The following is a 25075-nucleotide window of genomic DNA, read 5'->3' on the forward strand; positions in this document are numbered from 1 at the left end:
TTATTGCCAGATTTGCTCAAATGTCGTTGAAAATATCATAATATTGTTTTCTTTTGTGTTTATTGCTAGATTTGCTCAAATGTCGTTGAAAATATCATAATATCATTTTGTTTTGTGTTTGTTGCCTCAGTTTTTAGAAGTTATGATGCTAGTGGCTAACTATTACAAAGAATATTGATGTTGATCATAGATTGATGTTGATCATAAAACTACTGGTTCTATCATGTTAACTACAAACCATGTAAGTTGAACTTTTAAAAAGCTTTTTTTTGGTGAAGCATTTTAAATGTATAACCTAGATAAGCCATGGAAAACCATTGTTTCACTATGCAGGCCGTGGAAACATGAAGGGATTGGGCAAAGAAGCGGAAGCTTGTAGTATATGAGAATTATGATATACTTATAAAGATATATGAGCTATATGAAGCTCAAAAGAGAACACAAAGTTTTGCATAGGAAGATATAAAGGTGGAGAAAACGAAATAAAAAACAAAAGCCGTTTTTTAGGTGCGGTTCTAGCATTTATTGGTGCGGTTGTCATCTTCTTTTTTTAAAGCCATTTGTTTTTTTTTTGGAGGCGGTTCTAAGTATTTTTTTTGGTGCGGTTTTCTAACCGCACTATTAAATAACTATATTTTTTGATGCTATATTTGTTTGTGCGGTTCAATATCCGCACCAATAAATCTTTTTAGCCTCACTATTAACTTTTGTACTAGTGCAACCTTTATTTAGACCGGTCGCGGGTCGCTCTCAGAACGCTATTTTGTTGGTCTCGAAATGGTCCGGTCTTGGTTTTGTGTTGGTCATGAAATGGTCCGGTCTTTTTTGAGACTGGTCTCAGAACGATGTTGTTTCATTTTAGAGGAGACATGGACGATCTCCGACTGGTTTATTGTTGGTCTAGTGTTTTTTAGGACCGTTCTTGTTTAGATAGGTTTTATCTCAGTTTTTTTTCGAGTCCGGTCAAGACTCGTCTTTTTGTGCATGTATATTTTTTAACACAAAATTGTATAGGGATATGTTAATAATATGAGCGACAAATTGAAATTAACCTCTCAAATAATTCAATCACGCTAATGTGGGACTAACCTACTTACTAGAGGCTTTGTTGTGGGGTTTTTATACATAAATTAGTTTCAACAACATAAGATTTAGCAACGGAAGAATTTAAAATTTGAATAAACATAAACCAAGTTTATACCCACCATGATCTTCTTGCAAAGTTTGGAAAGAAAACAAGCACGAAAGAGGAAGAAGTGTTTAACAACCTTTGTAGAATTTTAATCCTCAAGGGAGGCTTAGAAGTTGATGGAGAATGTAGAACTTTAGAGACACCAACAATGAATCAACTTGATGTAGAATGCTAGTTCTTTTGTAAAAAACTCTTAAGACTCTTAAGCTTTATGTTCTTATCAAAATAAGAACATAAAGAGAGCATAAGCAAGAGTGTGATCTTCAAGTCTTCAACTAAAACTAGAGATAAACACACATACATACACAATTAAGATATTTTGCATGAGTGGTGAAACAGGTATGAAAGCGTCACTCTATATATAAAAACCATCACTCCTTATTTTAATCATATTCTCCATGTTTGTCTTATTAGAGGAGTATTCTTGTCATTAAACAAATGAAAAGCCCATAGTCTCTTTTATCCAACTAATATTCGAAATTATAAAGGCAAAACAAGACAAAAACATTTTATATTTTATAAAGAAAGTTTATAAAATATAAACTTTAACTTTTTGGTAAAAGAAATAAGAATTTATCTAGTCCAAAATGTTGTGCATGACTTTTTAATTCATAGCATATGAATTATATATAATGTTATTTGCGAATGAAAATTATATTTCCTACAAATAAATAATTTCCAATTTATTTATCCGAGTTTATTGAGTATTTATTAAGACTAATTTCCAATAGATAATCAATTGTATCAAGTTGTTGTTAGTGTGACCCATTAGTATCATATGTTATTTTGCAATATCACTTTCATATGATTCTTAAGCATACTAGATCCTTCAATCTCCTACTTGCGTAAGATTCATAATAGACTGATATAGACAATGGTGAATGTCTAGCAACATCTCACTTCACCCATCAAAATACGACTTTGTGCCATTCTATTAACGCCCAATTCCCAAAAACCTCAAAGCTACAATTGGTGTAGAAGGTAAGTTTATCAGCTATCCCTCTGTCACAGACATCATGTTGAACATGATATACAGATCGCAATCAATCTCATTTGGTGTTCAACTTTTAGTAAGGTGCCTTAGATGTCTAACTCTCAACACATAAGAGGAACAAATCCCATCTTGACTACATAAGCCTCTTGCATAGTTCATACCATACCTGAAAATAACTTTTGTAATTGCCCGGTTAAGGTCCAACGTTTGACCATATCTAAGCACGGTATTCTCTACACTTAAGTCCCACTATGTATCTTAGGTGTTAATGATACAAAGATAGTACCTTTTAATTAAGTATCATTCACGATAACGATCCATGAGTTGATCTTGATGCAGGTTAGTTTAGTACCAGTTCCCTGAAAAGTACCCATGAAACTTGGTTACAACCCATTGCCTACCTTGATCGGGTGAAATTCAACCAATCCAATTCATATTAGTCTTACTTCATAATTGCTCCCATAATTATAACCGGCTATGAACTTTTAGAATAATAAGATTATTCATGGATTAAACATGTTAATATAGAACACAAAAAGTATTGATGTTATGATCATATCCCAGTATATCAAAACATTATATAATACTTGTTGTTACAATGTTTCAATATCTAAATACTAAATCCAAATAAAAATTCCATTTTTAGAATAATGAAGTGTCACTGCTGAAGTGTGGCCATTCATACTTAGCTCAAAAGAAGAACTTTATTAATGGGTTCGAGTAAACTTAATTTCTATGAATTATGTGAATACTATCATCTCCATATTTTACTTTACTCTAGGTATAGTTAAATATCTTGGACTATGTGATTGGTGTTCTATTTTGATATAGAGTCTCTTAGCTCGATTAAGTATCCTCTTAATGTCAAAAAGATTTCTATGTGATGCTTGAATGGAAGAGATCAACATAGTTTTTCAATAACTCATTCATCCAATCATATTAGATTTAAACTTCTTAATGTCACAAAGATTTATATGTGATTGGTGTTCTTTTTTGATATAGAGTCCCGAGGGTTTTGATCGAGCAGAAACTCGGCGAGTTGAGTCGAACTTTTGAGTATTTCTGTGAATGGCGAGCACACTCGTCGAGTCCCATAAGTACACTTGAGGAGTAGGGTTAACATGGACTGTTGACTCGAGTTCGACTTCTGTTGACTTAGGGTTTGGTCAACCTTGTCTTTAGGAAACCGTGGAGGGGTAAAATGGTCTTTTTCCCACTTAAAGAGAGAGAGAGAGAGAGAGAGAGAGGGAGATAACTTAGTAAATGTGTGAATTAAAGAGTTAATTAGATAAAATTAACTTATGTGATTAGGCAGAGGCTAGATTGGTGATTCGTGTGTGAGAAGTATTCATTCACTTAGCTTACTTACAAGGTGAGTCTTCTCACTATACTTACCTAGAGTGGTATCCTTATGTGATTGAGATGTCTTATGTGCTTATCTGTGCATTGTAGTATTCTACATTATGTCTTTGTGATTTATGCTGAATATTGTTGTTATGAGTTACTAAGTTGGAACCGGAGGTTCCCACTGAGACACATCGAACGGATGGTCTTACTGAGTTATGGCCTAGAGTGGGTAATGAGCTATGTGTGGTATTTTAGGGAACTCACTAAGATTTGTGCTTACCGTGTTATGTGTTATGTGTTTTAGGTACTTCTCAGGATCACGGGAAGGAGCCGACGTGATTTTACACACTTGTTCATGATTATGTTGAGGATTCTGGGATTTGACTTTCATTGGAATTTATGTTGACATTGAGACACTAATGGTTTTATGAAATATAATGTATAAGTTTTGTGTGTTTTAAAATGAAAATTTTGGTTTAAAAATTTACGGGGTTACAAGTTGGTATCAAAGCCTTGGTTTGAGGGATTCGGATGCACCTCCAGGTGTGTTTGGACTCAAACTGAGGATTTGAGAAGAATTTTCAAAAGAAAAGAAAATTTTCCAAAACGAGAAAGAGTTTTAAGAGAAAACAAATGGAAGCGGTGTATACAATAAGCCAGAGCCCGAACGGTGATTTCCCAAAATACCGTTACATTTGTGTTGTAAGATAATTATGAGATATTTTGTTAAGATTGCATGCTAGATGGTAGGCTAGGTATTCCATATTCTAGGGCTAGAGTTGCCTGATTTGTGATACCTTAGTCTAGGAGATGCTTTGATCAGTGTTATCTGTTATTTGCTTGAGTATGAGCTGAGTTTTCAGTCGGGAGATGATCTAGGAAGAGATACTTAAATAAACTTAAGAAAGGGGTCTACTGAGTTTTGAACCTTTTATATGTTTAATAAAACTTCCTTGTATTCCTTATATATATGGAGTTTGTATAAGTTATAAAAATCATCATTTTAAAACTTATATTTGAGTATTTCAAAATTTGACGTTATTAACGTTTTTATAAAGCCGGATTTTATTTTAAACCAATAATTGTTACATCTTATGTCTACGTTATAAATTTTGAAAACCAAACTCCATGTGATGTTTATTTTGTCCAAAATTATTTTAGTATGTGAAAAACTAATTTATCAACCACATATAATAATTGCATAAAATAAATAACACAACATGCATAAAACTATAGGTGCATAAACATAGTGAACTAATGACATTGTTGTAAGCCAACAAAAAAATGTCAAGTCCATTCATAAAGGGACATTTTAAGGGACCAAAAATATTTTTTTAATGTTGTTGTAGAAGCTATCACTTGAGAAAACACTCATTGCTTGCAAAAGATTGAAAAAAGCTTCTTGAAACCAATATTTCAGCAACTGTCGCTAAACGTCCAACAACCCTTAAGAAACAGCATTAGTGACACTTCTCAGAAACCTTCACTAGCTTTCAACATGTTTCTTAATCACGAAAATTAATATTTGGTTTTCAAAAAATTGCTCCAACTTCATTTCTTGTTACATTTTTGTACAAATAAATTAATTCTAAAAATTAATCAATTACTTACAAAAATAAACCAAGAAAACTAATCTATTTAATTTATTACATATCATATGAATAAAAAAATTATTACAACCATTTTTATAAACAACTAACACAACAACACAACAAACACAATGATACTTAATTGGCTAGTTTATGCGCATCATACATATCAACATACACATTAAACAGCCTTTGTTTTTCTAATACAACTTTAAATGACATAAGATACATGAAAACTTTTGTCACATTAAACTAATGCTCTGATACCAACTGTGACATCCCCATTTTCACGGCCAGAAAAGACCGATTTGTTTATGCTTTGTTTTATAAAATCAGAGTAATCTTTTAAAGAAAACAGTTGCGGAATTTGTTCCCAAAACAAAATATGATAAAAATTATCAAAGCCTTTCAAAGAAATGTATTTTCATTAAATAATAAAACCTCGGTATGTCATGTTCGATACAGACCAAAAGCATAAACAATATAAAATAAACCTTACAACAGTTATTCATAACTATTGGCCTATAATCCAAAATCTCTCGTCAAGTCCACCAACTTATACTCTTGTGCCATTACCTGTAATACAAAGAAAACTGAGTGGGTCAGACTTGGGGGCCTGGTGAGCATATAGGGTTTTCAACCCACAATTATATAATTATTATATTCAACCATCAAACAATCAACTCAATTACCCATCCCTATTATCTTCTTTATTTCTTAGGATTTTACTCTAGGAATTCAACTACTCGTCATTCATTCATTCCTAAGGATTGACCTAAGGAATTAGCACAAACATCCATTGCTACATAAGGCGCATCTGCCAACATTATCCTTTAAGCGCCTCTGCCAGGATTACGTCATACACTATGAGGCGCGACTGCCAGGTTTATGACATTCTCTTTTAGACGCATCTGCCGACATTATCCTATAAGCGCATCTGCCAAGATTATCCTATAAGCGCATCTGCCAGGATTACGACATTCACTACTTGGTGCATCTACCGATATTATTCTTAAGCGCATCTGCTAGTATTATGATATTCTCTAATTGGTGCATCTGCCAATATCATTCTTAATCATCTTTCATACCTCATCGTTTTATCACATACCAACTATCTCATCTACCCATGTTCTACCCAACATATTTGTGGATATAAAATACATATACAGTTTAACTCATTTAAAAACTATATAAAACATCCATTCCACACTCATCTCAAATAAACAACAATATATAAACACATAGCACATATTTTATAACAAATACTTCATATTTATGTGTTAGAAGAAAGTAACCACACACTCACCCAAACATATACTTAATACATTCAAACAATACTTGTATTATACCCGTGTTTATGAAAGGGACTATACACCCACACATATAAACAACTTTATATTATACACATAGCACGTATTTTATAGCAAATACTTAATATTTATGTGTTAGAAGAATGTAACTACACACTCACTTGATCAGAAGATGATCGGACAGCACTACGATTTGTAGAAGTAGTATTCTTCGGCAGATCTGGAAGATCTTCACAAAAACCGGATTCCTCGCGGGCAGAGCTTCGGCTCGGGAATTGCACTTCTCGGGATCTTTGGGGCTTCGGGATTTGCTTCGGGGCTCGGGAATGATACCGGGGCTTCGGGATAATTCTTGCACGAAAAACGATGCAAAAACGCGAGAAAAAGGGAAGAAATGAGCAAAGAAGTCGGTTGCCCTCGACACCCTTTTATAGGGGCTGGAAGTTCGAATTACGCTGGGCGTAATATGAAATTACGCTGGGCGAAATGACGATAGGGTCGCTGACTCCCCCATGGATAATATCAGTTAATATATATTTAAATTAAATATCAAAAGTATTTAATAAACTTCAAAAATTCATATCTTCCTCATACGAACTCCGTTTTCGACGTTCTTTATATCCACGCGTAGGTGAGACTACGATCTGCAACTTTCGTGTAGACTCCGTCGGCTAATTTTGACTTTAGTTTTATTATTTATTTTTAGTAGGCCGGGACAGGAAAACTCCGTTATAAATTGATAACTTCTTCATCCGACGTCCGTTTCCGCCTATCTTTTATCGTTTTACTACTATTAACGAGACCTTCGATTCTCATTTAGATTGTTTTGGCTAAAAACCGCTTGATCTCAAATCGAGTATTCGGGCTGCATACTGCTAAGTCGAAACTTCAAAAAATCATAACTTCCTCATACGAAGTCAGATTTGGACGTTCTTTTTATACACACTCATGGTTTAACGAACTTTATGAATTTCGTTTAGATTGCTAAGGCTAAATATCACTCTAACGTAAATTCACTTTTTACGTCATTCAGCGTCGTGTCGGTTCTGCCGCGAAACTTCGACAGGTCATAACTTCTTCGTTATAACTCGGATTTCGGCGTTCTTTATATGCACAGAAACCTTGTAACATATACTATAACTTAGTTAAGATGATTCATTCTAAATAATTTTTCATCAAAAATTCATTTTTGACGCCTATCGTCTCTAAATTGACTAGCCCGGATCTACGGGCGTTACACATTCCAATGTTTGGCAAATTATGTAGCTTTAAGATTTTCAAGCCCTTTATTGGCAATGGATCAAAATTTAGTTTCAAGAATGAAACAATACAGTAAAATCAATGGTGGAAAGTATATTTGCGTATATCTATGCTTTCAGGACGTCTGTACTCTTTATCTTTTTATATAAGTTCATTATTTATAGAATAATTTATAAAAAAATAGTCCCTATGGTATATGTTTTTTAGCGGATTTAGTTCAAAACTTTTATCAATTTTCCTTTTCATAGCAAGGTTCTATATTGATTTGTTTACTGTGTTGTTAACTTCATCTTCTTTTTTGGTCCAATCACTAAACGGTGTTTTGGTCCTTTACCATAATTTTCACTTAAATTCTTTTTATAGATTTGCAAACTAAATAAAAAACAACAAATAAATAGAATTGAAATATTTTCCATTTGCTCTCAACTATTCCTTCGTGCTACTTTAAAATGAAATAATGATCTTGACCTGTATTTCTATGCATTTCCCCTTGCAGGAAAGCTACGAGTGCATGTGTAGTGTTGACCTTTTGCATATAAGAGACCATTACACATACATAAGTAAGTACACCATCTTTTTTGGGATGATGGAATCAAGGAAGGAACGAAATTGCATAAGTAGGGGTGATCGCGGTTCGGTTTGAAACCGTGAGACCGGCCAAACCGGTCAATGGTTTGGTTTTACGGTTTATATTTTTCTTTACGGTTTGGCTTGCGGTTTTGAAAATTTCAAACCGTAGTGAACGGTTTGGCTTACGGTTTTTAAGATTTCAAACCTATAAAAACCGGACCGGACCGGACCGGACCGTAGAGTGTGTGTGTGTATATATATATATATATATATATATATATATATATATATATATATATATATATATATATATATATATATATATATATATATATATAGGAGTAGGATCAAATGAGAACACCAAAAAGGTTGAGAACGCGGGAACAAAATATATTCATTTGTGATTCCATGTATTCAGTTGTGGAGAAATGATAAATTTTCACGCCTTTAATTTCAATTGAAGAGAAAAAACATATTCATTTTGATTGTGCGTTAAAAATTATTATTTCTCCACAAATGAATAATGAAATCACAAATGAATATACTTGTTCTCGCGTTCTCAACCTTTTAGGCGTTCTCATTTGATCCTTTCCCTATATATATATATATATATAGATCCTGTAAGAAATTTTTTTGGTAGGAAGGTAAGAAGTTTTTTTCAACATATTTTTCTGACGAACAAAAGAAATGAATCACAAGATGAATAAAAAATAACATGATTCGCCAAAAAAAAATCTCAAAAACACACACTGATGGTTCATTTATACAATGATTTCATTGTTATTCACCAAAATTGTCATAAAAGTGAATTTTTTCTTAATTTACGCAAAAATGAATCATGAAGATATTGTTTTTGGGAATTTTTTCTTGTGAATTATTTTACATTTGAATCATCTAATTATTTATTTTGTATATTCGCTAAAAAAATATGTAGAAAAAAACTTCTTACTTTCCTACCAAAATTTTCCTTCTTATTTGATCTTGACTCTCTCTCTCTCTCTATATATATATATATATATATATATATATATATATATATATATATATATTATTTTTTTATATAAAATTGTATTTTGTTGTATTAAATACTAATTTTTATATATAGATAATAAAATTATAACCCATAATATTTAATAACTCCAGAGTCTAACCCATAATATGTGTTTAGATTGTGATCCATACTCAATATTATGGTTGTGTATGAAATGGTTAACAACTTAACATCACATATTCACAATTTTTGAGAATTATTAATTCGTTTTTGTTGATTAAAATGGTTGACATAGATTTTCGTTGCAGTTCTTTTTTGGAAAGTGAGTTTGTGGAAGAAAAATATTTGTTGTTTAGTATGTATTAGTTTAATGTATGATGTAAAGGAAAAATATTTGCCGTTTTTATTAACTGTTTTGGATGATTTTTTTGGTTCCATGAAACGATACAAATGCTTGATCTAATATTACAATGTTTATTGTTTTCATTTACTGCTTTTTATTTACTATTTTGTCAGTTTTGATGTAACATCCCAAAAATACGAGCCAAAAATTTCGTTTTTGAAAACACATAATTAGCAAACATTCGAATAAAAACGTTTTCTGATCATAACATTTTAATAAGATATCGCATGTCTGGAAAAACATTTCTATAACATAAAAATATCAGAGTACAAATCCTGAGGAAGGTCTCATGATGCGGAATACGAAGCATGGGTGTGTGTGATGTACCGCTACCGAGCCAGCTCCTTCCCTTACGATGAAGAGGTACCTGAAACCAAAACTGAAAATTGTAAGCACGAAGCTTAGTGAGTTCCCCCATAATACCTCATACCAAACAAACATACAACATACAGCTAGGAGATACGGGCCTTGCCCACACTCATGAAGATATGGGCCTTGCCCACACTCCGCTAGCCGAGGGATACGGCCCTCGCCCACCTTAGACTATCTGGGAGGTACGGGTCACGCCCACACTCCACTTTCGGAGAGATACAGGCCTTGCCCACACTCAACCACTGACCCATAATATACAAGTATCACACAGACAACAAGTATAGACAACTCTATCATACAAGCATATATCATAATCAACTCAATCAAGAGATACGGGCTCGGCCCACACTCTAGTACCAACATCTTATCTACACGGGCCGGACTTGGTGCCTTAGACCCGTTCCTACCGAAAGGAAACTCACCTCAAACTAACTGTCGATCTGCGTGGGAACTGACTGTCTGCCGCTCTGGAGACCTTCCGGCTATAATTCCCACAAAACCCTTAGTCAAATACTGCTAACCGATTTCAGGATAAATTGACCATTTACCCTTACAAATCAAGAGTCAAGTCACAGTCAACTGCCAGTTGACCAGACTTGCCGAGTTGGCTAGCCAACTCGCCGAGTCCCTTTCCCTTAGCTTGACCATAAGTCCGTCTCTACTCGTCGAGTTAAGCGTAGACTCGACGAGTTTTCCTTCTATACCCAAGGCCAATAGTCTTTCATCCTACTCGCCGAGTTGTATGAACAACTCGCCGATTTCATCTTCATCCGAAGAACACTCTAAGCTGTGACTTGCCGAGTTGTATGAACAACTCGCCGAGTTGTTCTTGAGACAAGAAGATTGTCGTCAACTCGCCGAGTCATGGCATTGACTCGCCGAGTGACTTCATGACTGAGTCTGGCTTCCGACCCACTAAGTCATACCCTATGACTCACCACTTCAACTCGCAACACGAAAAGGGAACAACCCGGGGACTCGCGACCCGAATCGCCGAGTCAGATGAACGACTCGCCGAGTCTGCCTCATGCAAAAACTATACATGCGATTTTGCTTGAATCCAGTCCATGACATTCATAGATCTGGGTTCCTAGGGCCTGGTTTACACGTAAAATTTCCAACTTTACGTGTAGATAATCACCAATGAAGGTTTTAGGGCTCAAAGTGCACCAAAAGGGGTAGATCTAGGACTTTCATGCAATAAGACTCCATAAAGGCAGTAGATCCAAGCTCCAAGGACTAAATCATGCCTAGATCTAAAGGCTAACAACTTATTACAACCCACCAAGCACAAACAAGCTTGAAGAATGGCTCAAAAAGGACTTCATGAAGCTATTAGGGACTACAAGCTTGAAAACAGGGGGAAACGAGCCATACCTCAAGGAAAACGTTGAGATGTCACAGAATTGCTTGGCCTCCTTCTCTTCTTCTTGATCTACTCTTCTTTCTCCTCAAAAACTTCAAGAACACACCCAAAACACTTCAATCTCATAAGGAAAGGGCAAGGACGATGTTGGGAGCTCTGAGGGTGAATGGGGGCGAGGTTGGGGTGGAAATGAGTGTTTAAATAGGGTACAAACCCTTGAAATTTAGGGTTTCAACAGACAGCGGTGACTCGCCGAGTCGCCAACTTAAACGTGCCCCCGGACCGCGTCCCTACTCGGCGAGTCGGACCTACAACTCGCCGAGTCCAAGGCTAAAATGACAATTACTAAGATAAATTTTATGTACCAGGAACCAGGTGCTACAAATCTCCCCCACTTATTTTAGACTTCGTCCTCGTAGTCTGCCGCTCGATCCTGAAACAGCTCGGGGTAATGCTCCATCATTTCTTCCACCGGCTCCCAAGTGCATTCCGAACCCTTGCGGTGCTGGCATTGCACTTTCACTAGTTCCACCCTCTTGTTCCTTAAATCCTTCGACTTCCGGTCGAGGATTGCGACTGGGCGCTCAATGTAATTCAGGCTGTCATCAACCTGAATATCCTCTAATGGCACTACCGCTGAATCATCCACGAGGCACTTCCGTAGCTGGGAGACATGGAAGGTGCTGTGGATTTGGCTGAGCTCGGCTGGCAGATCCAGCCTGTATGCTACCTTGCCCACCCGGGCTACAACCCTGAACAGACCAATGAATCTCGGGCCCAATTTGCCCCGCGTCCTGAATCGGATGACGCCTTTCCAAGGCGACACCTTCAGGAGAACCATATCCCCGACCTGGAACTCCAGGTCTGATCGACGCTTGTCGGCATAAATTTTCTACCGACTCTGCGCAATCTGAAGCCTGCTCCGAACCTGCTGGATCCTCTCGGTCGTCTTGAGCACCACCTCGGTGCTCCCCATGACCCTTTGGCCAACTTCACCCCAACATATCGGGGTCCTGCACCTCCGACCATACAACATCTCGAATGGGGGACGGTCAATACTCGCGTGGTAGCTGTTGTTGTACGAGAACTCAGCCAAGGGAAGATAGGTATCCCAGCTACCACCGAAATCTAACACGCATGCCCGGAATATATCCTCCAAGGTCTGGATGGTCCGCTCACTCTGACCATCCGTCTGCGGGTGAAAGGCGGTGCTAAAATGCAGACGAGTGCCCAACTCATCATGAAACCTCTTCCAAAACCTGGAAGTGAACCGCACATCTCGATCCGATATCACTGACACTGGCACCCCGTGCCGCACCACTATCTCCCTGATATAGATATCGGCCAACTTTTCGGCCGAGATACTCTCCGGAATCGGAATAAAATGGGCGCTCTTGGTCAATCGATCCACGATGACCCAAATCGAATCTACTCCTCGTGCCGTTCGTGGGAGCTTTGTGATAAAATCCATCGTAATATCCTCCCATTTCCATAACGGTATGTCCAACGACTGCATCTTGCCGTGCGGTCTCTGATGCTTGGCCTTGACCTTCCGGCAGGTCAAACACCGCTCGACGTACCACGCCACATCCCGCTTCATGCAGGGCCACCAATAGTCTAGGCGACGATCCCGATACATCTTCGTCACCCCTGGATGAATAGAAAATCGGGATTTGTGCGCCTCCTCCATCAAGATCTGGCGCACGCCTCCATGATACGGAACCCACACCCTACGGTGTAATGTCAATAACCCCCGGCTATCATAATCGAAGGAGGTGACCTGTCCCACTATACGCTCACTCTTCCGATGCTCCTCCTTCATAGCCTCCTGTTGAGCCTCCCGAATTTGCTCCAATAGGGGAGTCACCACAGTCATCCTCATGCAAACATCCCTGATCGGCGCCGCCTTGCGGCTAAGCGCATCGGCCACCACATTGGCCTTCCCCGGGTGGTAAAGGATCTCGCAATCATAATCCTTCACCACATCCAACCACCGACGCTGTCTCATGTTCAGATTCGGCTGATCCATGAGGTACCTCAAGCTCTAGTGGTCCGTGTAAATGGTACATCGAACCCCGTAGAGGTAATGCCGCCAAATCTTGAGAGCGAAAACCACCGCCCGCAACTCCAAATCTTGTGTCGGGTAGTTCGCCTCGTGAGGCTTCAGCTGCCTCGAGGCATAAGCAATGACATGCCCCCTCTGCATCAATACTGCACCTAGGCTTGAGATCGACGCATCACAATATACCACAAAATCCTCTACGCCCTCGGGCAGGGCTAAGATTGGCGCCTCGCACAATCTCTGCCTCAGAGTCTTGAACGTTGCCTGCTGCTCAAGCCCCCACCGAAAGACCACAGCTTTCCTAGTCAACCGTGTCAGGGGTACGACTATCTTGGAGAAATCCTGAATGAACCTGCGATAGTAGCCTGCCAATCCTAGGAAACTCCGAATCTCGGATGGAGACTTCGGAACCTCCCACCTCATCACGGCCTCTATCTTGGCCGGGTCTACTGAAATCCCGTTCTGATTGACGAGGTGCCCAAGAAACTGCACCTCGCGCAACCAAAACTCACATTTGGAGAACTTGGCGTACAAGCTCTCCCTCCTCAGGGTCTCCAATACCTTTCTCAGATGCTCCTCATGCTCCTCCTGAGTCTTGGAATAAACCAATATGTCATCAATGAAAACTATCACAGACCGATCCAACATCGGTCTACACATGCGGTTCATGAGGTCCATGAACGCGGCAGGAGCATTGGTGAGCCCAAACGGCATCACCACGAACTCATAATGGCCATAACGCGTCCGAAACGCGGTCTTCTGAATATCCTCCTCTCTAACCCTCATCTGATGATAGCCTGAACGCAAATCGATCTTCTGAATATCCTCCTCTCAGGACACAATCCCTGAATACTGATGACGCTCGCACCGATCGATCGTCGATGATCTCTACCTCTAAAGGGCAATCCAACATGCCTGAAGACTCAATAAACCTCTTGCTAAGCGCAAGGGAAACAAATGATCGGGTGGCACCCGAATCGAACAACACCTGGACAGGAATACCGTTCACATGGGACGATCCTAATGCATATACACAGAGCACATATCAATATCATAACATCATAAAATTAAATTAGAGGGAAGGAATCATACCCGTCACCACATCGGGTGCGGCGCGTGCCTCCTCTGCCGTCAGCTGGAATGCCCGACTCCTCACCACTGGAGCCTCTGTCTTGCCCTGCTGGCCATCTGTAATCCGCAGGGTAGCTGGAGCCAGCGCCTTAACCGACGCTGATGCTGTCAACTGAGGGCAATCGGCCTTCTTGTGGCCCCTCTGGTTGCAATGAAAACACAACAACTCCGATGTCTGAATAGCCGAAGCAGGAGCAGTACAATCCCTGCTAAAGTGCCCTGCCTTGCTGCACTTGTAGCAGCCTTCTGATCCCCTCCTACATGCTCCCTCGTGCGTCCTGCCGCACTTCCCGCAGCTGCCTGGCCCTCCTTGGCCTTTCGGCCTCCCATCTGATCCTCTGGGCTTCTTCCCCGAAGCCCCAACCACCTGTCCTGCTTCTGCTTTCCTCTTCCGAATGTGCTCCAAATCAATCTCCCTTGCCCTCGCCCTGAAAATCATGGAATCCAGGGTAGGGCAAGCTGAAAAGCTAACATGCTCCCGGATGACAGCCCGTAGCATGTCATGATAACGAGTCCTCCTCATATCCTCATCACCCACATACTGGGGCACCAACAGTGCCCTCTCCCGGAACTTGGCGGTGATCTCCGCCACAGTCTCCGTCGTCTGCCTCATGTCCAAGAACTCCCTGGCCAACTGCTGAAGCTCGACAGCTGGCGCGAACTCCGCCCTGAACCTGGTCACAAAGTCCAACCAAGTCATAGCCTCGACAGCTGAGGCTCCCAATGAGTCCCCCACGGACTCCCACCAATCCCTAGCTCGATCTCGTAAATACCCTGCTGCGAACCTCACCTTCGACCCATCAGGGCAGAAGCTAATCATCTGTGCAGACTCAATGTCGGCAATCCATCGTCTGGTAGCTATGGGGTCCTTCGCCCCGTGAAAATCCGGTGCACCACTACCCCGAAAGTCCTCGAAGGACAGCGTGCGAGATCCCGACTGGCCAGATGCCATGTCGCTCCTGAATGCCTGGAGGTGATCCTCCATCAACTCCAATATCCTTTCCTTGATCGACCCGAAGATGATGGGGGTCGACTCAAGGATGCCTCTGGTGATCTCAGACGCGATGAACTCGCGTAGCCCCTCATCCACTGGCTCGAAACCTGATCTCGAACCTGATCCCTCTCCTGCACTGCCAACGGCTGGCCTCGAACGTAGTACCGCCATTCTGACATACAAAGGAAATGACAACTGTTAGCGATACTGATACCTCTGGAGGGATCATAATTACTACAAATTCCCTGGTCTTATCTTGGCATTCCTCGATTCGGGTACAAATCCTCTGCTTTCAGTTGTACGGGCCCATACTACCTTCAACATCTATCCGTACCTTCTCCAAGGATTGCCTTGACTCCACCAGGTCCCTTTCACTACCGCTGATCTCAGCTACTCCTATCCTAGGCTTACCCTAGGAAACCTCTGACTTCACCCAACCTAGTCCTCAGCTGTTGAAGGCCTCTTGGTGATGCCAATTAGCCATTACCTGAATACAATCACATGTGATGAGGCTCGGATAATCTTTCGAGTAAAGGACTCATCCCTACCACGGTTAGGACTCAAACAAGAGCTACGCAATAGGGTCAAATCCAACACTCTGAGATTATTCAACCCTGATCACATGTGACTTTATCGTATTCACCTAACAGCTAACTCCCATCACTCCAAAGCCCACAGAGCACAAAGCAAACAACATTTGGACATAAAGGAAACAATCTCAAGCAACTCTATCCTCTTAGAGAGAAACTGAACTAGCATACAAGGCTAAACTCGCACTATCAGGCATAACCTAAACAGGTCATCCTAATACTGTCTACTCGATTCTAGCATGAAACTTTTCACACACTGAAGCACATAAAGCAGGTACATAAGGCATCACTCCTAGATCCTTAGTCCTATTCTAGCATGTTGTTCTATTGAAACATAAACGTGTATGGGTACTTTGGGGAATACTTACTTGAGCTTGGCCGGTCGCGCACATCACACACTTCGTTCTTTCTTAGAACCCTTTACTAGCTTTTAGAAAACATTTTCTTTTTCCAAAATCTTTTGATCCCTCGATTTGAGTTCAAACACCCCCGAAGGTGTGTTCGAATCCCTCAAACCAGGGCTCTGATACCAACTTGTAACGTCCCAAAAATACGAGCCAAAAATTTCATTTTTGAAAACACATAATTAGCAAACATTCGAATAAAAACGTTTTCTGATCATAACATTTTAATAAGATATCGTATGTCTGGAAAAACATTTCTATAACATAAAAATATCAGAGTAAAAATCCCCAGGAAGGTCTCATGATGCGGAATACGAAGCATGGGTGTGTGTGATGTACCGCTACCGCGCCAGCTCGTTCCCCTTCGACGAAGAGGTACCTGAAACCAAAACTGAAAACTGTAAGCACGAAACTTAGTGAGTTCCCCCATAATACCTCATACCATACAAACATACAACATACAGCTAGGAGATACGGGCCTTGCCCACACTCATGAAGATACGGGCCTTACCCACACTCTGCTAGCCGAGGGATACGGGTCTCGCCCACGCTACACTATCTGGGAGGTACGGGCCACACCCACACTCCACTCTCGAGAGATAAGGGCCTTGCCCACACTCAACCGCTGACCCATAATATACAAGTATCACACAGACAACAAGTATAGACAACTCTATCATACAAGGATATATCATAATCAACTCAATCAAGAGATAAGGGCTCGTCCCACACTCTAGTACCAACTTCTTGTCTACACGGGCCGGACTTGGTGCCTTAGACCCGTTCCTACCGAAAGGAAACGCACCTCAAAGTAACTGTCGATCTGCGTGAGAACTGACTGTCTGCCGCTACTGCCGCTCTGGAGACCTTCCGGCTATAATTCCCACAAAACCCTTAGTCAAATACTGCTAACCGATTTCAGGGTAAATTAACCATTTACCCTTACAAATCAAGAGTCAAGTCATAGTCAACTGCCAGTTGACCAGACTCGCCGAGTTGGCTAGCCAACTCGCCGAGTCCCTTTCCCTTAGCCTGACCATAAGTCCGTCTCTACTCGTCGATTTAAGCGTAGACTCGACGAGTTTTCCTTCTATACCCAAGGCCAATAGTCCTTCATCCTACTCGCCGAGTTGTATGAACAACTCGCCGAGTTCATCTTCATCCAAAGAACACTCTAAGCTGTGACTCGCCGAGTTGTTCTTGAGACAAGAAGATTGCCGTGAACTCGCCGAGTCATGGAATTGACTCGCCGAGTGACTTCATGACTGAGTCTGGCTTCCGACCCACTGAGTCATACCCTATGACTCACCACTCCAACTCGCAACACGAAAAGGGAACAACCCGGGGACTCGCGACTCGACTCACCGAGTCAGATGAACGACTCGCCGAGTCTGCCTCATGCAAAAACTATACACGCGATTTTGCTTGAATCCAGTCCATGCCATTCATAGATCTGGGTTCCTAGGGCCTGGTTTACACGTAAAGTTTCCAACTTTACGTGTCGATAATCACCAATGAAGGTTTTCGGGCTCAAAGTGCACCAAAAGGAGTAGATCTAGGACTTTCATGCAATAAGACTCCATAAAGGCAGTAGATCCAAGCTCCAGGGACTAAATCATGCCTAGATCTAAAGGCTAACAACTTATTACAACCCACCAAGCACAAACAAGCTTGAAGAATGGCTCAAAAAGGACTTCATGAAGCTATTAGGGAGTATAAGCTTGAAAACAGAGGGGAAACGAGCCGTACCTCAAGGAAAACGTTGAGATGTCACAAAATTGCTTGGCCTCTTTCTCTTCTTCTTGATCTACTCTTCTTTCTCCTCAAAAACTTCAAGAACACACCCAAAACACTTCAATCTCACAAGGAAAAGGGCAAGGACGATGTTGGGAGCTCTGAGGGTGAATGGGGGCGAGGTTTGGGCGGAAATGAGTGTTTAAATAAGGTGCAAACCCTTGAAATTTAGGGTTTCAATAGACAGCGGTGACTCGCCGAGTCCAGAATATGGACTCGCCGAGTCGCCAACTTAAACGTGCCCCCGGACCGCGTCCCTACTCGGCGATTTGGACCTACAACTCGCCGAGTCCAAGGCTAAAATGACAATTACTAAGATAAATTTTACGTACCAGGAACCAGGTGCTACATTTGACAACTTTAATATTGCAGTTTTTTTAACATTATTTGCTAGATTTTTTGTTGACAATTTTTTATATACTATTTTGACAACTTCGATATTGCAATTTTTTTAACAAGAATTGGCATATTTTTTGTTGTTGTAACAACATTGCAGCTTTTTTTAACAATCTAATGGGCTCGACTAAATTGGGCCTAAAGAGCCCAAACCGTGAAACCAAACCGGAACGAAACCGTTAGTAACAGTTTGGTTTTGTTGGGTTTTAATTTTTAAACGGTTCGACTTCGGTTTTTTCTTGAGAAAACCGTAACTAACTTTTTGGCTTTGGTTTGAGCTAAAAAATGAAAAAACCGGACGAAGAACACCCTTACCAAATGGAATGGAATGGACCATTTCATTCTTCATGTTTTGTTAATTTTTCATTGTTTACTGAGTAAATGTTTTTCTTTTTCTTTTTCATTGTTTTTTTTCTTTTTCATTCTATCATATGGAATGTAATGGATAATTGCGACGTAAACAAATTCTATTAATATAACTTTTAATGCCATTATCAAAATATTATTTCCAGCTTTTTGTTTCCTAACATTATTCAAACCAGCACAAACAACACAACCAAATTCCGCGCCAACGGCGCAACCAAATTCTTTCTAGTTATTGTTTCCTAACATTATTCAAACCAACACCAACAACACAACCAAATTCCGTGGCCAACAGCGCAACCAAATTCCTTCTAGTTAGAATAAATAATTATGGAAATCTTCAAAAGGAAGCAAATAAAATATGAGATGATATTCTAACATAGGAGAATAAATTATGTCTTTATCAACTTACTTGGTTACACGAAAAAATTTGTTATTTTTAAGTAAAAGGAGGCTTTAACTAAGCACCCAACTTGTCAACAATAAACACTAAGTCGTCTGGATTCAAGCTTGGAAGTTCACTATCTTGAATGGTGTTGAGTATTTGCATAGTCTCACCTAGAATTTGGGCTGCAGCATAGACACTTGCCTCCCTTTTCTCTATTTCACTCGAGTGGCATTTCATTGCAATGACTTGCGGTAAGTTCGTGAGACAAGCAACAAATATGTCCGCAATCATTGATGATAATTGCTCAAATAGTTCCTCTGGGCTAACCTTATCAACGTGAGCATGGTTGGAATGAAGGATCATTTCTGTGATACGATACATTGAACTCGCAGAAATAGACCAGAATTTGGAACTGTCGTTTTGGCCTTTAGTATCCCTACTTTCCACCCGAGTGACCATGTTCTTAGCTGTATCCCTCAACCACAGAAGAATCTGTCCAGCTGTATTCGCTAGAGGAACAGGTTTTCGCAGCTTGTTTCCTAACCATTTCTGGTAGATCTCAACTTCTAACCACAAAGTTTGAGCCGCCTTTTGAATGATTACATGGTCGTCAGTAGCATTGAGGCTGTCTTCCACAATTGTGACATATACCATACCTTCACTCACACCACTTAGCAGACAATCAACTCTGTCTTTTTTAATGTTAGGAAGAGAGATGGCCATGGTTGTCAGGGTTACCAACGGTAGGCTCCAGCAACTGGGAGACTCTTCTAGAAGCAAAGATAGAACATGATGGCTATCAAACTTTTCAGCTCTTCTAAAACCTCTATATCCCTCTACAAGTTTCATAAGATTGTAGGGTTGTTGTTTCTCGGCCTTCTTTATAATGCGTTCGAAAGAGTATGAAATCCTTTTCAGCGTTCTTTCAGCAAGCTCTGCATCCTCTTGAAGTTGCAAAACATAATGGCTAAGAATTTTATTTGTTTCGTGTTGCTCAGGCTCTTTTATTAACACGATACCGAATGCATTAAACATTGACTTCAACCACTTCCAACAACAAGAACAAATAAAGATACAGATAACTATGAAAATTGGGATGAGGCCTATCATCTTGCATGCTACCACTACTGTCTTCTGAAATCCTATACAAAAGCTGAGGACAATGACTTTGGTATTTTCGACAAAAATCTTGAATTTGCGGCTACAAGATAGGAATGGCATTGTACTCTCTTTCAAATCATATAACGTCTGAGTCCAGTAGCTCTCCACTTTAAAGACGTTCATATTGTTCCAAATCCATTTTATGGACAACTTAAAGCTTAAGGCTGCAAAACATCTAGAAAGTGGAGCCATAGTACCCACGATTGACCCGATAAACTGTGTTATGAGAATCACCAACGCTGACCACTTGTAATCAGACCTAAAGTCCCCTAGCGATCCAACAATGAAAAGTATAACAATAACATGGAGGACAGTGCTTATAGCAGATATTACCCCAGAAGCACAACTTGTAGCAGAGCAAGCTGTGAAGAACTGGGGATTGCCTGTTGATGCCATGATCCAGTAATTGCTCACAAGCTGCTTTATCTTATCAACACTTAATCTTCCAGGTTGTTGAAGCTCTTTGTCCTTCATAGCTGTTTCATGAGCTGCTTGGTATTTCATTTCAAGTATCTGTTTGGACTTTAGAATCGCTAAAGCTGAACATGCATGCATTATCAGCAACATCAGTAACATAGCAACATAAATGATTGCTATTGGCATAGTGTAATAACTTACAGAGTTTGAATAATAATCATCATCAAACAAGTACCAAACTTCAATACTGGAAACCACACCGGTTTTTATTTGAATGCAAACGTTTACAACTATGGTGACTACCAGAACACCCAGAGCTATGATGTTTGTGACAAGTTCCTTGCTATCCAAGATTGCTAGAGCAGGCAATAAATTAGACATCATGGTGCACATAAATCCCATGCTTCCAAGTTTTGCAGCCTGGTCTACGTCACCTGGCATTGAATTATTTAAATCCACAGGTAGCTTCATTGCAATAGCTATTACAGAGAGAGAAGCAGCATTCAGAGTGAAATATTTGCAAGGAAACCATAGCTTTCTGTTCCTTAAACCATGTAATAAATCAGCCACTATTGCAATGATGCAAAACAGAGATGCTAAGGCGATGTATATCCCAATCCATGGCATAGGTTCACTGAACCGGTTTTGCACATCTGACCTGTATACTATAGACGTGTAAGACTGCAAGGAATATATCAACTCTGTTGGAACATTATTGTAAGACTTCAGTTGTTGCAAAAGACGTAGATATTCAATTAGGTCGGGACCCATAGCTAGTTGTATTCTTCTTCGGGATAGAAAATGATGATCTGAGATTAACTAGAGGTGGGTGTAGGAAATGCTTCAAATATGCACATTGCAGAATTTGTCTACAGAAAGACAAAAAATTAGTTGTTTACAAATCGTATACAAGGAGTGGCCAGAAATATCCAAGGTTTTAAAGTAAGGAAGTAAAAAAAAGAAGAAGAGACGATATTGTTCAACGGTAATGTTGTGTGGTTCTTAAGCCGTCTAGATACAGTATTTAATCAATGACAAGGAAGGATTTCGTTTGTTACTGTTAGGATTAGGTCCTTGTCACATTTAAATCAATAAAAAGAAATCAGATATAATACTTAATAGATAGAGAAGAACAAAAGTACCTGTGAATATCAAAGAAGCCGGCACATGATGCATCCGCCCACTACTTAAAGAAAATGAATATATGAAGTTATTAAACCGGCCGTCTAGTAGTCGATGAAACTCTTGAAAGTTGAACAAAATTGTCATGGGTTGGAGACTCAACATTCATATTTTTGCCAAATTCTTTGTTTCATAGCAGTTGTTTCCTATCTAAAAGATAATCAAACTCTAAGAAAATACAATGAGTAACATCTAGACACCCCAACATGGGCCAGAAAAGTATGACTTTTTGCTTATGTTATATGTCATAAGCCTGATTAAAAGACGATTTATAACAGGGATAACACAAACACTTCAAGAATATAACCATATCCCAAGACACCTATACCGATGACATAATTAAGTCGTCGCTAAAAATCAACCTATACCGACGACGTGTCGTCTGCATAGGTTGGTTAATTTTTTTTCCCGGTTTGTGTTAAATAATCGAAACCATGACGTTATTGTTTGGGCTATAGCGACGACTTGTTGTGGCTATAGCGTTATAACTTCATCTTGTTCACTGGTGCAAAAACACTGTTCGCCGCACCTTCATTTTTTGCTCTCTCATCCCAATTGGCGATTTCCGTTAGAAATTGACGACCTCCGTTTCCGCCACACACTACAAGAAATAAAGGCATTACCGGTGACACCTTTAGCGTCGACAAGGACTTTCAGCGTCTAATCAAAAGGTCTTTATCGACGCAAAAGGCATCGCCTTGTGGACCGAATCCGTGTTATCCCTTTTTGTTAAACCTCAACCGCTCGATCAAGTATCTAATCCAATGGCTAGGGTCTCGTTTTCGCACAAACTCAATATCTTCGATAAAGGTTGAAAAAAACGTAGCATAAGTTCCCTCCATGTAAGTCGCCGTAATTTAATTGTTAGTGTCGCCGCTAAAGGTTTCGCTATTGCTGCTATTGATTGTCGCCGCTATTGGTCGACATAGATAACCTACGACTCGTCTTTCTGCTTTCAGCTCTCATTTGCGTCTCTATTTTCCATCTACTCTCCGACGACTCATTGGACGATCCCAACGATTTCCCACCTCGAATTTGTTGCTAAAGAGATACCGGCGACGCCTTTGCCCCGCCGGAAACTCCCCAAGGTTCGTGTTTTCCGACGATTTTAACTGTCACAAAATTTTTGGCGCATTTGCTATCTATTTCCTCCAAGATTTGTGTTTTCCTTCCTCATTTCTCATTTTCTTTATATTTTATTGTTGCTTTCCATTTGTATTTGTAATTAATTGCAAAATTTTGTTTCAAATTTTTTTTGTCACACTTTGGTACTTATTGGATTTATAACACTTTGGTTTTTATTTTGGTACGAAATTATAATACTATTTGGTACCTAATCAGATGTCGTTATGTAATTTTTTTTCTACGTTTAGTGTCGTTACTTATCAGATTTTTTGCACCCAAAAGTGTTGATTTAAAAAAAAAATTAAAAATAAAAAATGTTATTACTGGCGACACTATTTCTGATGACAGCGGTGACAAGGTTATTAGCAGCGATGGCAGGTATTACATGTGACTTTATCGGTGATAGTTTGAGCAATACCGATATAGTAATACATGTGACTTTTTACCGATAACAAGTCGCCGCTATTGTCTTTGCCGACAACGTTTCTAATCTTTACCGGCAAATTTTTGTTGCCACTAATTTCCTTTTTTCGTGTAGTGACAACCTCCACCGCCGACGACCATATACATTTCTTGGTCCTTCTCTTCTTTATTTATAAGTACTAATTTTTTTTTATTTGGGTTTTTTTCAGTGACCATCGGCCGTCACCACCGCATGAGCACCTTCGGCTTCCAAAGTTGATTTTGGTGCTTAAATTAAAAATGTCTTGTTCCTGTTGTCTTCTTTTTTTTGTAAATTAATTCACTTTTTTTTTTCCTGATATGGGTTTCATTTTTCCGGTTCAGTCACCACTGGAGGACCACCATCTCTCTCGATCGACAATCTTGCTTCACCAACCTATACCGTCCTCTTGGAAGTCGCAACCTACATCGAAGGTAAACTTCAAGTTCCATATTCTCTCTTCTTCTCTTCCGATATTTCTCATGTTTTTTTTTCTTATTTTGGGTGATATTTTCTAGTGCCTACCACAGAGAGAGAGAGAGAGAGAGAGAGAGAGAGAGAGAGAGAGAGAGAGAGAGAGAGAGAGAGAGAGAGAGAGAGAGAGAGAGAGAGAGAGAGAGACGTCGACTATGAAGTTGTTGCAACCCCTTTCACTCTGAAGTTGTTGCGGTTTTCTGAATTTAGGTGTCCTTTCTTGTTTTTCTGTATATTTCTGAAAAAGGCAATGATATGCTTCGACATCCTACTTTACTGATTTTGGGTATAATGTGTTTTATTTTGGTGTTTAGATGTATTGTATGGTTGTAATAAACAAAATTAATGAGTTGCTTAAATATGTTATTATTGTTATAATTTTTAGCATAAGGTGTGTATATATATATATATATATATATATATATATATATATATATATATATATATATATATATATATATATATATATATATATATATATATATATATATATATATATATATATATATATATATATAGAGGACTAGGTTATAATGTGGATGGACAACTAAACGTGTGGACAATATTATTATTCTATGAGAATTACTAAGAGAATAGGTTGTTTAGTAATGTGAATGCTTTCAACCTCACACAAATATTGTCATTTTCATGCATTATAACTAATTTTTAATAACTTTTGTTCTCACATATCGTTTTTCACTCATTTTCATTCTTACAGAATATGACTCAATAAATATTATGAAAAAATGAAAATAATA

The 25075-nt window shown here is 39.3% G+C and overlaps 1 protein-coding gene across 1 annotated transcript; it reads right to left on the reverse strand.

The window, feature by feature from the left end:
* Positions 1-19588: 19588 nt before the first annotated feature.
* Positions 19589-21865, reverse strand: LOC111905430 (uncharacterized). Its single transcript, XM_023901126.3, has one exon. It carries the CDS (start codon positions 21863-21865, stop codon positions 19589-19591), a length of 2277 nt encoding a protein of 758 aa, XP_023756894.1.
* Between the last annotated feature and the right edge of the window lie 3210 nt (positions 21866-25075).

Source organism: Lactuca sativa, chromosome 6, assembly GCF_002870075.4.
Source record: "Lactuca sativa cultivar Salinas chromosome 6, Lsat_Salinas_v11, whole genome shotgun sequence".
Taxonomy (NCBI): Eukaryota; Viridiplantae; Streptophyta; class Magnoliopsida; order Asterales; family Asteraceae; genus Lactuca; species Lactuca sativa.